Below are 15,309 nucleotides of genomic sequence, written 5' to 3'. Positions count from 1 at the left end.
GCCTTCTTTTTCAAATAATGATAGCAAGAGAATGAAGAAAAATTGATAATAGGAGTAAATTAGAAAGTTGCTTAAAATTGCATGCTCTTTCTGAATTACAAAATAAATTTTTTGGGTACAGTGTCCCTTTAAACAACTAATATAATTGTAAAAATGCATCTAGACATTATTCTAAGGCTAGTATCTTCTTTGAATACATCATTATGTCTAGCATGTATTTATTTAATATCCCTTAAAAGGAAAACTAAAGTCAAAATTAAAGGGACACTGTAGTCAGAAAAAAATGTATCATAGACTAATAATAAGTACTGAAATAAATACATTTATAATGCCCTTCATGTTTTAAATACTTATCGTTTATCAGATATTTGTCCACAAATATTTTATTCTTTCCAAACCCACTCCGTTACTAGCTGTTATCATTTTCCAATCCGTGCTGAGAACCCAGGTTACAAAATGGCGAGCGTTAACAGATATGCGCATGCGCAATATACTGCAACGTCATTGAATACATCACTCTCTCCAGATCGTTTTTTTGAAGCAGTAGACCCGCTCTATCGATCTCGTAGTGGGAGATTTGGATGCGCTGTTCTGGGACATAGTTAAAAGTTTATTAGTATAAATAAATATTATTTCTATATATTATTTTAATATCATGATATTATTTATGTGCAATGATATTAAAATCTATTCTTTTTGTGTATAGTTATAAATATATGTTATATGAATGCCTGGATAACCGATCAGATGGATTGAGATGAAAAATGCGCAGCCGTGAATATTAGTCAGTTTAGATTTAGAAGGTTCAGTCACGCATGCGCTACTGAAAGAATCAAATTGCGCATACGCAATAGACATATAATTATATGCGAAAAGTAAACGTCTGATTGGTTGATGTTTTGGGATATGTACTGCCCATATTGGAGGGCGGGATAGAGTGACGTCATAAAGGAATAATAAAAATCGATTATATGGCGTTATGCAGCTTCGTTTTTGAATTACAGTAGGTCAATTTAATTTTATATATGTATATATTTCTAAATGTGGGTTTAGTTTGGGGATAAAAAATGAAAATTTAGTTATCCTTTAAACTAATGTCACAGATAGATCATGCAATTTTAAGAGAGTTTGCCATTTACTTCCATTATCAAATGGTGCCCAGTTTTTTTATATGCACACTTTGATATACCAGCTGCTACTGAGCATGTGCAAGAGATCACAGTACATGCTTATGAGTCTGATTGGCTGATAGCCGTCACATGATACAAGGGGTGCTAAATTCAAGGACACTTTGTAATGTGTAAAAAAAAAAAAAATCTCATTTAAAATTCAGAGTAAATGCTATGTCTTTTTATTCTGTATTTGTTTATTATGCAGTTCTAAAGTTTACTCACAGATCGTCAAATTGTTAAAACTGTACTTTATATTTAAAACCTTGAAATGAGCTGCACTTTACCAAGATGTATGCAGATGTGAGTTTTTGTATTTGGTATTGACATCCAACATCCTGTGCAAGTGATGTATCTGTTGTGTAAATGAAACATTTCTGTTCCTGAGCAATACCTAGGTATGTGTTTTTCAACAAAGGATAACATGGGGAAAAAGTAAATTTGATAGCTGTAAATTCGAAAGTTTCTTAAAATATAAAGCTCCTATATAGGTTTTAATAGCCAGGTGATCATCTGGTATGAATAAATGTGCATGTCTCAACAGCTTAAAGGACCAGTCAACACAGTAGATTTGCATAATCAACAAATGCAAGATAACAAGACAATGCAATAGCACTTAGCCTAAACTTCAAATGAGTAATAGATTTTTTTTTTTTTAATATGATCGTATTTGGTGACCAAATAGTTGCATCAAATATACCCCAGAATGGGCCTAGATCAACATCTTGGGTTGTCTACGTTAAATATGTATATAGTTTTCATAGGTAAATAAAAAAAAGCTCTTTCTGTTAGTTTAAATGGAGTGATAACAAAAATGTTACAAATTCTGCTGTATTTTGGGTAAGTTTTTTTTTTTTCTCTTTTTAATTCCTGGTAGTGAAGGTGGTTAATTTGTGCTTTATGTTAAAATGTTGCAAACTACTACTAACCACCCGGCTGGTAACATTTTCTGAGAACAACACATAAAATCTCATCCTAAAAACTTTATATCCCACCTATCTCTTTCTAATGTGTTCTGTGTGAGATGACACGAGATTCTATCACATTAGTATCTGGAGTCTATCTTCTCCCTTAGAAGCCGTACAGCAGATTCTAGCTGAGCTGGCTTTGCCTGTTGTGATTTGCTTCCCGAGCTTCTAAAGACAAGCTCAGCCGCGCTCCCAGGAGGGTGAGGCCGCAGAATCTAATACACAAACATCCTAACCACATCCTCTGTGGGATTGTGGGTATTCGTAGAGGGCACCTGTTGCTCTAATCCGTATTACTGCTGTAGGCCGGGATCAGTGTGACAGCACAGCGTGTGTAGTACTCATGGAGATACAGTGCTAAGAAATGAACATACAACATTTTACAAGTCTGTATTTTTATGGCTTTACTTGGAGGGGTATAGTTAAACAGATAACAAAATTCCATCATTGAAATTCCATGGTCCTATGCCAATAAGGTTGTGTGTTTTTTTTTTTTTTTTTTTTTTTTTTTTTTTCTTAATTATTGAAAACTGAAAAGCGCTGTTTCTCAACATCATGCATAAAAATGAAAAGAAAAATGCTACATTTATGTATACATTGATACATATATTTTTTTATATATATATAGTTTAAAATAAAATCTAGTTTGAGGGGGTGTTACTGTCCTCACCCAAATTGTATTAAATTTACAGTAAACTTAAAGGACCAGTCAACACAGTAGATTTGCATAATCAACAAATGCAAGATAAAAAGACAATGCAATAGCACTTAGGCTGAACTTCAAATAAGTAGAAGATTATTTTTTTTTCCCCCGACAATTTTAAGTTATGTCTTTTTCCACTCCCCCTGTACCATGTGACAGCCATCAGCCAATCATAAATGAATACACGTACCATGTGACTGCCATCAGCCATTCACAAATGCATACACACTTACTCTTGCACATGCTCAGTAGGAGCTGGTGACTCAAAAAATGTAAATATAAAAAGACTGTGCACATTTAGTTAATGAAAGTAAATTGGAAAGTTGTTTAAAATGGCATACTCTATCTGAATAATGAAAGTTTCATTATGATTGAGTGTCCCTTTAAAGGAACCTTAAACCCCATTTTTGTTTCTTTCATTATTCAGATAGAAGTAAATTAGAAAGTTATTAAAATTGTATGATCTATTATCAAATTAGCTTTGTTCTCTTGATATCATTTGTTGAAAATCATACATAGGTAGGCTTGGGAGCTAGCTGTTGATTGGTTGTTGCACCTAAATGCCTTGTGTTATTGGCTTACTGATATAGTAATCTAGCTCCCAGTAGTGCATTGCTGCGGTTTCAATTAAAGGATATCAAGAGAATAAAGCAAAAATCATAAAAGATGTAAACTGGAAAGTTGTTTAAAACTGCTGCTCTATCTGCATCCCGAAAGAAAAAAAATAAATTTAGGTTTCATATCCCTTTAAAGGGATAGTCTACAATAGACTTCGTATGGTTTTAAAAGATAGATAATCCCTTTATTACCCATTCCCCAGTTTTGCATGACCAACATAGTTATATTAATATACTTTTTATCTCTGTGATTACCTTGTATCTAGGAACCTTCTTCCAGCCCCCTGATCACATGACTGTGACTGTTTATTATCTATTGTCTTAAATTTAGCATTGTTTTGTGCTAAATCTTAAATAACCCCCTGTGCCTGAACAGTGTCATCTATATGGCCCACGTGTACTTTCTGTCTTTGTGTTGAAAAGAGATTTAAAAAGCATGTGATAAGAAGCAGCCCTCAAAGGCTTAGAAATTAACATATGAGCCTACCTAGGTTTAGTTTAAGCTAAGAATACCAAGAGAAAAAAGCAAATTTGATGATACAAGTAAATTGGAAAGTTGATTACAATTACAAGTCCTATCTGAATAATAAAAGTTTAATTTATACTAGACTGTCCCTTTAAATGTTATAAAGTATATTAAAGTGCCATAAAACATGTTAAGACCTGTGCATATCCTAAAATGGCTAAGTAAAAATATTTGGAATTAAAAAAAAAAAAAAAAATTGTTGGCAAGTATTTTAAAATAATTTTTCAAAAATAAGCAAAATTAGTTACATAGCTATGCTGTCTGGAGAAGTCTGATCCACCTCCCCTTATCAGTGTTAAGCATCAGAAACGCAGGCATTGTATTTTAAGGGAGTTCACAGCAGCTTATTCTAGGCATGCTCCAGCAGATGAGTGTCTTGTATTCTACCAAAGCAAAGGTGAATATAGATACAGCTATATAAAGAATTGTGCGGGGGGAGTTAGAGCTGTACAATTCTGAAGAAAGAGTTAATGGTGAGGCAATGCAGTATAAATTTGCAGGTAAAGTAATTCAAGTACATATATTATTTTGTTTATGTCCCTTTAATCTAACAATCTTGGTTGTGCAAAGCTTGGGAATGGGTAGTAAAGGCATTATCTATCTTTTTAAACTAACAATTTTTGTGTAGACTGTCCATTTCTCCAACATTGGTGTGTCCGGTCCACGGCGTCATCCATTACTTGTGGGAAATATTCTCCCCCACAGGGAAAGGCAAGGAGAGCACACAGCAAGAGCTGTCCATATAGCTCCCCCTCTGGCTCCGCCCCCCAGTCATTCTCCTTGCCGCTCTGAACAAGTAGCATCTCCACGGGGATGGTGAGGAGTTTGTGGTGTTAGTTGTAGTTTTTTATTCTTCTATCAAGAGTTTATTTTAAAATAGTGCTGGCTTGTACTATTTACTCTACAACAGAAAAGTGATGAAGATTTCTGTTTAAGAGGGCTATGATTTTAGCACAAGTAACTAAAATCCATTTCTGTTACCACGCAGGACTGTTGAAACCAGAGAACTTCAGTTGGGGGTAACAGTTTGCAGACTTATCTGCTTCAGGTATGACTAGTCTCCTTCTAACAACACAGGCTAATGCTAGATGACAGTCATTTTTCCCCTCAGGGAAAACGGTAAGCCATTTTTCTTTCATCTCAGCAAAAAAGATAACAGGCTTCCCCTTTTTGATTTTTATGCTGGTAGACACTGTCAGGGGCCAAATCGATTGGTTTTTAATTACAATATGATGGCAATTGAAATGTTTTATAAGCTCATATACACTTGGGGACGTTTTTTATTGATCTGGCTTGCTTTAGACACCTAAATCTAGTCGGGAAGGCCCCTTCACTCTAGTGTACTGAGGGAGGAGGCCTCATTTTGGCACTTCAGTTAATTTCAAGGCAGTGCATGCAGTTCCATGTGAGAGGGTCCTGTGGCTCAGAAAGTGACTCCAGAAGGCTTATTTCTGTGGATGGTTGACCCCTAAGGAAGGTAAAAGCTACAGCAAAAAGCTGTAGCAGGGATTGTAGTGTATAAAAACGGTTAAATCCAACAATTAGCTCCGGTTTGCTTGTTTTAAGAGCTAGTGTCTCCATATTTGCTGTGCAATACTTTCTAAGCATTAAGACACTGGGGTCCAAATTTCAGAAAAATCGGATATTGCCTTCATAGTTTTTTGAACATTCAGAAATAAAGTGTGTCATTTTATTATTTAAAGAGACAGTAACGTTTTTGTTTAAAATCGTTTTTATTGCATTGTTTGCCTGCCTAAATCTGTTTAACATGTCTGTGCCATCAGATAACCTATGTTCTGTGTGTGTAGAGACAAATGTGGTTCCCCCTTCGAGTGTTTGTGATAATTGTGCCATAGCGTCCAAACAAAATGAGGACTGCTCTGTTACATTTCATAATGTTGCCCAAGATGATTTATCTAATGAAGGTAGTGGGGATAATTCTACATCCTCTCCTTCTGTGTCTACACCAGCTTTGCCCGCGCAGGCGACACCTAGCGCGCCAGTGCTTATTTCTATGCAACAATTAACAGCAGTAGTGGATAATTCTATAGCAAATCTTTTATCCAAACTGCCAGCATTTCAGAGAAAGCGTGATTGTTCAGCTTTAAATACAGATAAAAGGGATGAGCAATCAGACGCTGACGATGCTTTATCTATTTTACCCTCGCATCAATCGGAATTGGCTGTGAGGGAAGGGCTGTCTGAGGGTGAAATTTCAGACTCAGGAAAAATTTCTCAACAGGCAGAACCTGATATAGTAGCATTTAAGTTTAAGCTAGAACATCTCTGCGCTTTGCTAAAGGAGGTATTAGCTACTCTGGATGACTGTGATTGTATGGTAGTAAATGTGCAAATTGGACAAATTTTTAGAGGTCCCAGTGCACGACAACGCTTTTCCAATACCCAAAAGGGTAGCGAACATAGTGGAAAAGGTGTGGGAGAAGCCAGGTGTACCCTTTGCCCCACCTCCTATATTTAAGAAAATGTTTCCCATAGTAGACCCTAGAAGGGACGCATGGCAGACGGTCCCGAAGGTTGAGGGAGCTGTTTCAACACTAGCGAAGCGCACCACTATTCCTATAGAGGACAGCTGCGCTTTCAAAGATCCTATGGATAAAAAATTGGAAGGATTGCTTAAAAAGATTTTTGTTCAGCAAGGGTTCATCCTTCAACCAGCTACGTGTGTTATTACTGTCACTTCAGCGGCGTCCTTTTGGTTCGAGGAACTAGAAAGGTCGCTCCAGAAAGAGACTTCCTATGAAGAAGTCATGGACAGAATTCACGCATTAAAATTAGCTAATTCCTTTATATTGGATGCCGCCTTTCAAATAACGAAATTGGCGGCGAAAAACTCAGGTTTTGCTATAGTAGCGCGGAGGGCGCTTTGGCTAAAATCCTGGTCGGCAGATGTGTCGTCCAAGACTAAGTTACTTAATATTCCTTTCAAGGGTAAGACCCTTTTTGGGCCGGAAATGATTTCAGACATTACTGGGGGTAAGGGCCATGCCCTCCCACAGGATAGGCCTTTTAAGGCTAAGAACAAGTCTAATTTTCGTTCCTTTCGCAATTTCAGGAACGGACCGGCTAATAACTCCACTGCCGCTAGACAAGAAGGTAACGCGGCCCAGCCCAAACCCGCTTGGAAGCCCATGCAAGGCTGGAACAAGGGTAAACAGACCAAGAAACCTGCTGCTGCTACCAAGACAGCATGAAGGGGTAGCCCCCGATCCGGGACCGGATCTGGTAGGGGGCAGACTATCTCTCTTCGCTCAGGCTTGGGCAAGAGATGTTCCGGATCCCTGGGCACTAGAGATAGTCTCCAAGGGATACCTGCTAGAGTTCAAGGGACTTCCTCCAAGGGGAAGGTTCCACCTGTCTCGCTTATCTTCAGACCAGATAAAGAAACAGGCATTCTTACATTGTGTAAGAGACCTATCAAAGATGGGAGTGATAAACCCAGTCCCCTCCGGGGAACAAGGTCTAGGTTTTTACTCAAACCTGTTTGTGGTTCCCAAAAAAGAGGGAACTTTCAGGCCAATTCTGGATTTAAAGATATTAAACAAGTTCCTCAGAGTTCCATCCTTCAAAATGGAAACCATTCGGACAATCTTGCCGACAATCCAGCAGGGTCAATATTTGACTACCGTGGATCTAAAGGATGCGTATCTGCATATTCCAATCCACAAAACTCATCATCAGTTCCTGAGGTTCGCCTTTCTGGACAAACATTACCAGTTCGTGGCTCTTCCATTCGGTTTAGACACCGCTCCCAGAATTTTCACAAAGGTGCTAGGGTCCCTTCTAGCGGTCCTAAGGCCGAGGGGCATCGCTGTAGCACCTTATCTAGACGACATCCTAATCCAAGCGTCGTCTCTTTCCAAAGCAAGGGCCCACGCAGACATTGTGTTGGGTTTTCTCAGATCTCACGGGTGGAAGGTGAACATAGAAAAGAGTTCACTGTCACCGTCCACAAGGGTTCCTTTTCTGGGAACAATAATAGATTCTGTGGAAATGAAGATCTTCCTGACAGAAGTCAGAAAGCTAAAGCTTCTAAACGTTTGTCGAGTTCTTCATTCTATTCCTCAACCCTCCATAGCTCAGTGCATGGAAGTAATAGGACTAATGGTCGCAGCAATGGACGTGGTTCCTTTTGCTCGAATTCATCTAAGACCATTATAGCTGTGCATGCTCAATCAGTGGAATGGGGACTATACAGACTTGTCTCCCCAAATTCAAGTAGACCAGGTAACCAGGGACTCACTTCTCTGGTGGTTGACCCAGGATCACCTGTCTCAGGGAATGAGTTTCCGCAGACCGGAGTGGGTCATCGTCACGACCGACGCCAGCCTCTTGGGGTGGGGCGCGGTCTGGGACTCCCTGAAAGCTCAGGGCCTATGGTCTCGGGAAGAGTCGCTTCTCCCGATAAACATTTTGGAACTAAGAGCAATATTCTATGCGCTCCTGGCTTGGCCTCAGCTAGCGGAAGCCAGGTTCATAAGATTTCAGTCGGACAACATAACGACTGTTGCGTACATCAATCATCAGAGGGGGAACAAAGAGTTCCCTAGCGATAAAGGAAGTAACCAAGATTATCCAATGGGCAGAGAATCACTCCTGCCATCTATCTGCTATTCACATCCCAGGAGTAGACAACTGGGAGGCGGACTATTTGAGTCGTCAGACTTTCCATCCGGGGGAGTGGGAACTCCACCCGGAGGTCTTTGCTCAGTTAACCCAATTATGGGGCATTCCAGACATGAATCTAATGGCGTCCCGTCAGAACTTCAAGATTCCTTGCTACGGGTCCAGATCCAGGGATCCCAAGGCGACTCTAGTGGATGCATTAGTGGCGCCTTGGTCGTTCAACCTAGCGTATGTGTTTCCACCGTTTCCTCTCCTTCCCAGGCTCATAGCCAGGATCAAACAGGAGAAGGCCTCGGTGATTCTGATAGCTCCTGCGTGGCCACGCAGGACTTGGTATGCAGACCTGGTGAATATGTCCTCGGCTCCACCATGGAAGCTACCTTTGAGACAGGATCTGCTAGTACAAGGTCCATTCGAACATCCAAATCTGGTTTCTCTGCAGCTGATTTTATCCAAGCGTGGGTTTTCGAATTCTGTGATAGATACTCTGGTCCAAGCCAGAAAACCTGTGACTAGAAAGATTTACCATAAAATATGGAAAAAATATATCTGCTGGTGTGAATCCAAGGGATTCTCCTGGAGTAAGATTAAAATTCCAAAGATTCTCTCCTTTCTCCAAGAAGGTTTGGATAAAGGGTTGTCAGCTAGTTCTCTAAAAGGACAGATTTCTGCTTTATCTGTCTTGTTACACAAACGACTGGCAGCTGTGCCAGATGTACAAGCTTTTGTTCAGGCTTTGGTTAGAATCAAGCCTGTTTACAGACCCATGACTCCTCCTTGGAGTCTAAATTTAGTTCTTCAAGGGGTTCCGTTTGAACCTTTACAGTCCATAGATATTAAGTTATTATCTTGGAAAGTTCTGTTTTTGGTTGCTATTTCTTCTGCTAGAAGAGTTTCTGAATTATCTGCTTTGCAATGTAATCCACCCTATCTGGTTTTCCATTCAGATAAGGTTGTTTTGCGTACTAAGCCTGGTTTTCTTCCAAAAGTTGTTTCCAACAAGAATATTAACCAGGAAATAGTTGTTCCTTCTCTGTGTCCGAATCCAGTTTCAAAGAAGGAACGTTTATTACACAATTTAGATGTTGTTCGTGCTTTAAAGTTCTACTTAGAAGCAACAAAAGATTTTAGACAAACCTCATCTTTGTTTGTCGTTTACTCTGGTAAGAGGAGAGGTCAAAAAGCTACTGCTACCTCTCTCTCTTTCTGGCTGAAAAGCATTATCCGATTGGCTTATGAGACTGCCGGACGGCAACCTCCTGACCGAATCACAGCTCACTCTACTAGGGCTGTGGCTTCCACTTGGGCCTACAAGAACGAGGCTTCTGTTGATCAGATATGTAAGGCAGCGACTTGGTCCTCTCTGCACACTTTTGCCAAATTCTACAAATTTGATACTTATGCTTCTTCGGAGGCTATTTTTGGGAGAGAGGTTTTGCAAGCCGTGGTGCCTTCCATTTATGTAACCTGATTTGCTCCCTCCCTTCATCCGTGTCCTAAAGCTTTGGTATTGGTTCCCACAAGTAATGGATGACGCCGTGGACCGGACACACCAATGTTGGAGAAAACAGAATTTATGCTTACCTGATAAATTACTTTCTCCAACGGTGTGTCCGGTCCACGGCCCGCCCTGGTTTCCTAATCAGGTTGAAATTTTTTTTCTTTATACACTACAGTCACCACGGCACCCTATAGTTTCTCCTTTTTCTCCTAACCGTCGGTCGGATGACTGGGGGGCGGAGCCAGAGGGGGAGCTATATGGACAGCTCTTGCTGTGTGCTCTCCTTGCCTTTCCCTGTGGGGGAGAATATTTCCCACAAGTAATGGATGACGCCGTGGACCGGACACACCGTTGGAGAAAGTAATTTATCAGGTAAGCATAAATTCTGTTTTTTTAAATGTACTGGATAGATCAACTTTCTAATTTACTTATATAAATTTTACTTGGTTCTCTTGATAATCCTTTATTAAAAAGCAATCCTAGCTGAGTCCTAGCTGAGCTCAGAAGTGTGCACGTGCCTTTAGCCATTTGTTTGCAACCTTTTTTTATAGTGAAGTTTTATACATTAATGGTTTGTATTAATGTGGCAGAAAAGAGGCAGCTAATGCACCACACACAGTCAAAATGCACAAATACACTCATTTCTATTAAAAAATAAATAAAAAAATATATATATATATAAAAAAAATTGTCAGGCATATTTTGAAAAGATGATTCATCTTATGGGCATATTTCACCTATTTGACTGTTTGTTTTTGAGAAGGAGGGGGCAAAAAATGTCTTTAGGAAACAACTATAGGGATTTGTTGTTTTTTTTTCCGTCTCACAATGTACTATGAACTCAATACAGGCAGATCGCATTTCCATACGATAAATGTGCCTTTGTGATACCGTGCAAACTAACACATTTGACTGAATTGCTGCCATTTAAAAAAAAAAAAAAAAAAATTGTCGCAAAACCTTTTCATAAATATCCAATGTAATTTGCGTCATTTTTTTTGAGGGGGGGCAGAAAACTTGTGAGTTTGGCTTGATAAACTTATCCCATAAGTTCCAGTTATAGACTGTTCAAGACGTGTGCACGCTTCTGAGCTATCAGCCTATTTAGTGTTTTTTTTTTCTTCATCAAAGGATACCAAGAGAACAAAGCAAATTTGATAAGACTTAAATTGGAAAGATAGTTAAACTTTCATGATTTAGACAGAACATGCAATTTTAAACAACTTTACTGTCCTTTTTGATAGTTGTTTTTTATTTGTAACTATTAGACCTTATTTTTTTATTATAATGAACCAAAAAATTAAAAAAATGCATTTTAATAAATGTATTTATATACACATTGATTTAAAGGGACAGTCTAGTCTAAAATAAAACTTTCATGATTCAGATAGAGAATGTAATTTTAAACAATTTTCCAATTTACTTTTATCACCATTTTTTTTTCTTTGTTCTCTTGGTATTCTTATTTGAAAGCTAAACATAGGAAGTTCATATGCTAATTTCTAAGCCCTTGAAGGCTGCCTCTTCTCTCAGGGCATTTTGACAGTTTTTCACAACAAGAGGGTGCTAGTTCATGTGTGTCAAGTAGATAACATCGAGCTAACGCACGGAGTTCCAGGGAGTCAGCTCTGATTGGCTAAAATGGATGTCGGTAAAAAAAACTGAAATAAGGGGGCAGTTTGCAGAGGCTTAGATACAAGTTAATTGGATGTAAAAAGAATATTAATATAGCTCTGTTGGTTATGCAAAACTTGGTAATGGGTAATAAAGGGATTATCTTTCTTAACCCTTTGAGTGCTAATGACGGCTCAGAGCTGTCACTAGCACTCTCCCACCTTGAGGGAGATCTGGGGGCTCCTACCCTGGCGATCGTACCTGTAGAGTGACCGGCATCGCTGGGGCTTCCCGTTTTTGCGTGGTGACGTCACGCGTAATAACGTGATGACATCACCGCACAACTTTATACTTAACAATGTTAAGTATAGGATCAGGGGGCATGCTGCTTAGAAGCCTGTATCTCGGGCATCTAAGCAGCTACAGACCTCCAAGGCAATCCCCTAACCTTTCCAACAGTGTAGGTGTTGGTGGTCTGAAAAAAAATAAAAAACAGTTAAAAAAACATTTGTTCAAAAAATAAAAAAAAACGTTTAAAAATCTTAGTACTCAAAGGGTTAAACAATAAAAATTCTGGTGTAGACTGTCCCTTTAAAGTTCAATTTCATAAAGTGATGTAATGTATTTATTTGCACATAATACAACTCATGGGTTTTGATGTGTTTTTTTTTTTTTTTTTTTGGTTTAATTCCAAAAATTATTTAATGTAGCATAGTAATCGGACAAAAGGATTACCAAGACCCCCAACTATTCTGTGTCAAGACAAATCTACCTTCTATAATCAAATACGTTTGTATATACTGTATCTAGCTCCTTTCTTGTAAGATTTTACTGTGTATTTTTCATATATAAATCATTTTTAATAACACAACTAGAATTTTGCAGGTCACATTACTTCTCAATTCAAAATGTTCAGCTATTGTCCAGTTTTCTCCTTGACCTTTAAACCTTAACAGATATGGTATCCCTGGTGTGGAGTTCACAGGGTTACATAAGGATACAGCCACTGTGACACAGCTGCACTTCTTTCCTGGACAGGTACGTCATTTATTTACTTATTTTTATTTTAAATGCTTTAAACCTCTTTTTCCCAATTTTTTTTCTATCTATCATGTAAAAAGCTGTGAGACAATATGGGAAATACAATAACTTTTTTTTCTCCTGGATTTCATACTTTGCTTAGGCAGTGTACATAATGACAAAATGACTATTACATTAAAGGGACATGAAACCCAAAATGTTTCTTTCATGATTAAAGGGACATGAGACCCAATTTCTTTTTCTTTTTTTTTTTTTTTTCTTTTTTTTAAGAGCATGCAATTTTAAACAACTTTTCAATTTACTTCTATATAATTTGCTTAATTCTCTTGATATCCTTTGTTGAAGAGCATATATAAATAGTATCAGTGGCTGCACATAGATGCCTCGTGTGATCGGCTCACCCATGTGCATTGCTATTTCTTCAACAAAGGATATCTAAAGAATGAAGCAAATTATAAAATAGAAGTCAATTGGAATGTTTAAAATTGTATTCTCTATCTGAATCATGAAAGAGAAAACATTTGGATCTAATGTACCCTTAATTTAGAGCATCCAATTTTTAAACAATTTTCCAGTGTAAGTCTATTATCAACAATGCACTACTGGGAGCTAGCTGAAGACCTTGGTAAACCAATGACAAGACGCATCATATGTGCAGCTACCAATTAGCAGATAGCTCCAAGCTCTTCAGCCTAACTAGATATCCTTTTAACAAAGGATACAAAGAGAACAAAGGAAATTACATAATAGAAATAAATTGAGAAGTTGTAGGCTCTATCTTAATCCTAAAAGAGAAAATGTTGGGGTTTTATGTCACTTTTTTTTTTTTTTTTTTTTTTAAATAGAATAAACAGCTGGTAACCGCAAAGAAAAGCTGCATATTACTAGCGACGTTGCATCTCTATTTGTTTAACCCCTGCAAATGGGGTTAAACACACAGTAGAAGTACAACTTGGTCACAGAGCTAAAACTGTCTGTAATACAATCAGCGCTATCTGCATGAGTCTGTGTGACCTTTTGCGGGGCTTAAACACATAAGGGCGCAGGGTCGCTAGTTTTAAAACCAATTAAAGCATGTAACTTTTTGATGATAATGTCCCTTTAGAATCGGCTCCAGAGCAGCAATGTACCATTGGGAGCTAGCTAGGTAAAGTGTATTAATATAATTATTGGTTTTGCAAACTGGGGAATGGGTAATTAGGATTATCTTTCTTTTTAAACAATACAAATTCTTGGGTTGACTGTCCCTTTAAAATTTCTTCACATTACATACTTTATCTGAATTATGCAAGTTTACTTCTGACTTTCCTATCACTTTTGCATATAAATAAAATGTAACAACAAATATACACACCTAGTACATGTAAGAAATGAGGTGTTTTCTCCTGTTTTTAAATGTTGAGTGTACTAGTATAGTTTTGTTTTTAACCTTTTAATGCCGTTATGCCGTTCTATTCCGTCATAATTACACTGGGCTTTAAAGCCGTTATGACGGAATAGAACGTCATAGCTAACGGCTGTCCTGAAGCCTTCTGTGCTTCTAGGATTTGATCGCGGTCTGGAGGGCGTTCCTAGGATTGTAGGGACGCCCCCAGATGCGATCCAGTAATTGAAATCTCGCGATCGTATGCACGATCGCGTAGTTTCAATTCATCTACATCGGAACAGTTGTTCCGATGTAGGCACTTTAACCCTGTCCCAAAAGGGTTAATAATAATCATTATTTCTCCAACATTGGTGTGTCCGGTCCACGGCGTCATCCTTACTTGTGGGAAATATCTCTTCCCCAACAGGAAATGGCAAAGAGCCCAGCAAAAGCTGTCCATATAGTCCCTCCTAGGCTCCGCCCACCCCAGTCATTCTCTTTGCCGTTGCACAGGCAACATCTCCACGGAGATGGTTAAGAGTATGTGTGGTGTTTAGTTGTAGTTTATTCTACTATCAAGAGTTTGTTATTTTAAAATAGTGCTGGTATGTACTATTTACTCTGAAACAGAAAGAGATGAAGAATTCTGTTTGTGAGAGGAAGATGATTTTAGCAGCAGTAACTAAAATCGTTTGCTGTCTCCACATAGGACTGTTGAGATGAAGTAACTTCAGTTGGGGGAAACAGTTAGCAGACTTTTCTGCTTAAGGTATGACTAGCCATATTTCTAACAAGACTGTGTAATGCTGGAAGGCTGTCATTTCCCCTCATGGGGACCGGTAAGCCATTTTCTTAGTCTCAAACAGAATAAAGGGCTTAATATGGGCTATAAAACTGGTAGACACTTTTATGGGCTAAATCGATTGCTTTATTTGGGCATTTTATTCATGTTTATGTTTGAAATTCACACTTATAAACTTGGGGAACGTTTTTTAACGTCAGGCACTGAGTTAGACACCTTTCCAGTCAGGAAGGGCCTTCCCAGTTGTAGGCTGAGCCTCATTTTCGCGCCATTACTGCGCAGTTACTTTTGAGAGCAGTACATGCAGATGCATGTGTGTGGATCTGAAAGTAGTTGGAAAGGTTCCTAGAAGGCTTCA

At 38.5% G+C, this 15,309-nt stretch overlaps 1 protein-coding gene across 1 annotated transcript in view; it reads left to right on the top strand.

Moving 5' to 3' along the window:
- Positions 1-15,309, top strand: part of LLGL1 (LLGL scribble cell polarity complex component 1) — a 243,677-nt gene that overhangs the window by 75,269 nt on the left and 153,099 nt on the right. Inside the window, exon 3 of the mRNA XM_053694694.1 lies at positions 12,699-12,780. Within this exon, the coding sequence (XP_053550669.1) occupies positions 12,699-12,780 (82 nt within the window). The remainder of the gene's footprint in view (positions 1-12,698; positions 12,781-15,309) is intronic.

Source organism: Bombina bombina, chromosome 11 (genome assembly GCF_027579735.1).
Source record: "Bombina bombina isolate aBomBom1 chromosome 11, aBomBom1.pri, whole genome shotgun sequence".
Classification (NCBI taxonomy): domain Eukaryota; kingdom Metazoa; phylum Chordata; class Amphibia; order Anura; family Bombinatoridae; genus Bombina; species Bombina bombina.
This window is presented reverse-complemented; position numbering and strand designations above follow the sequence as displayed.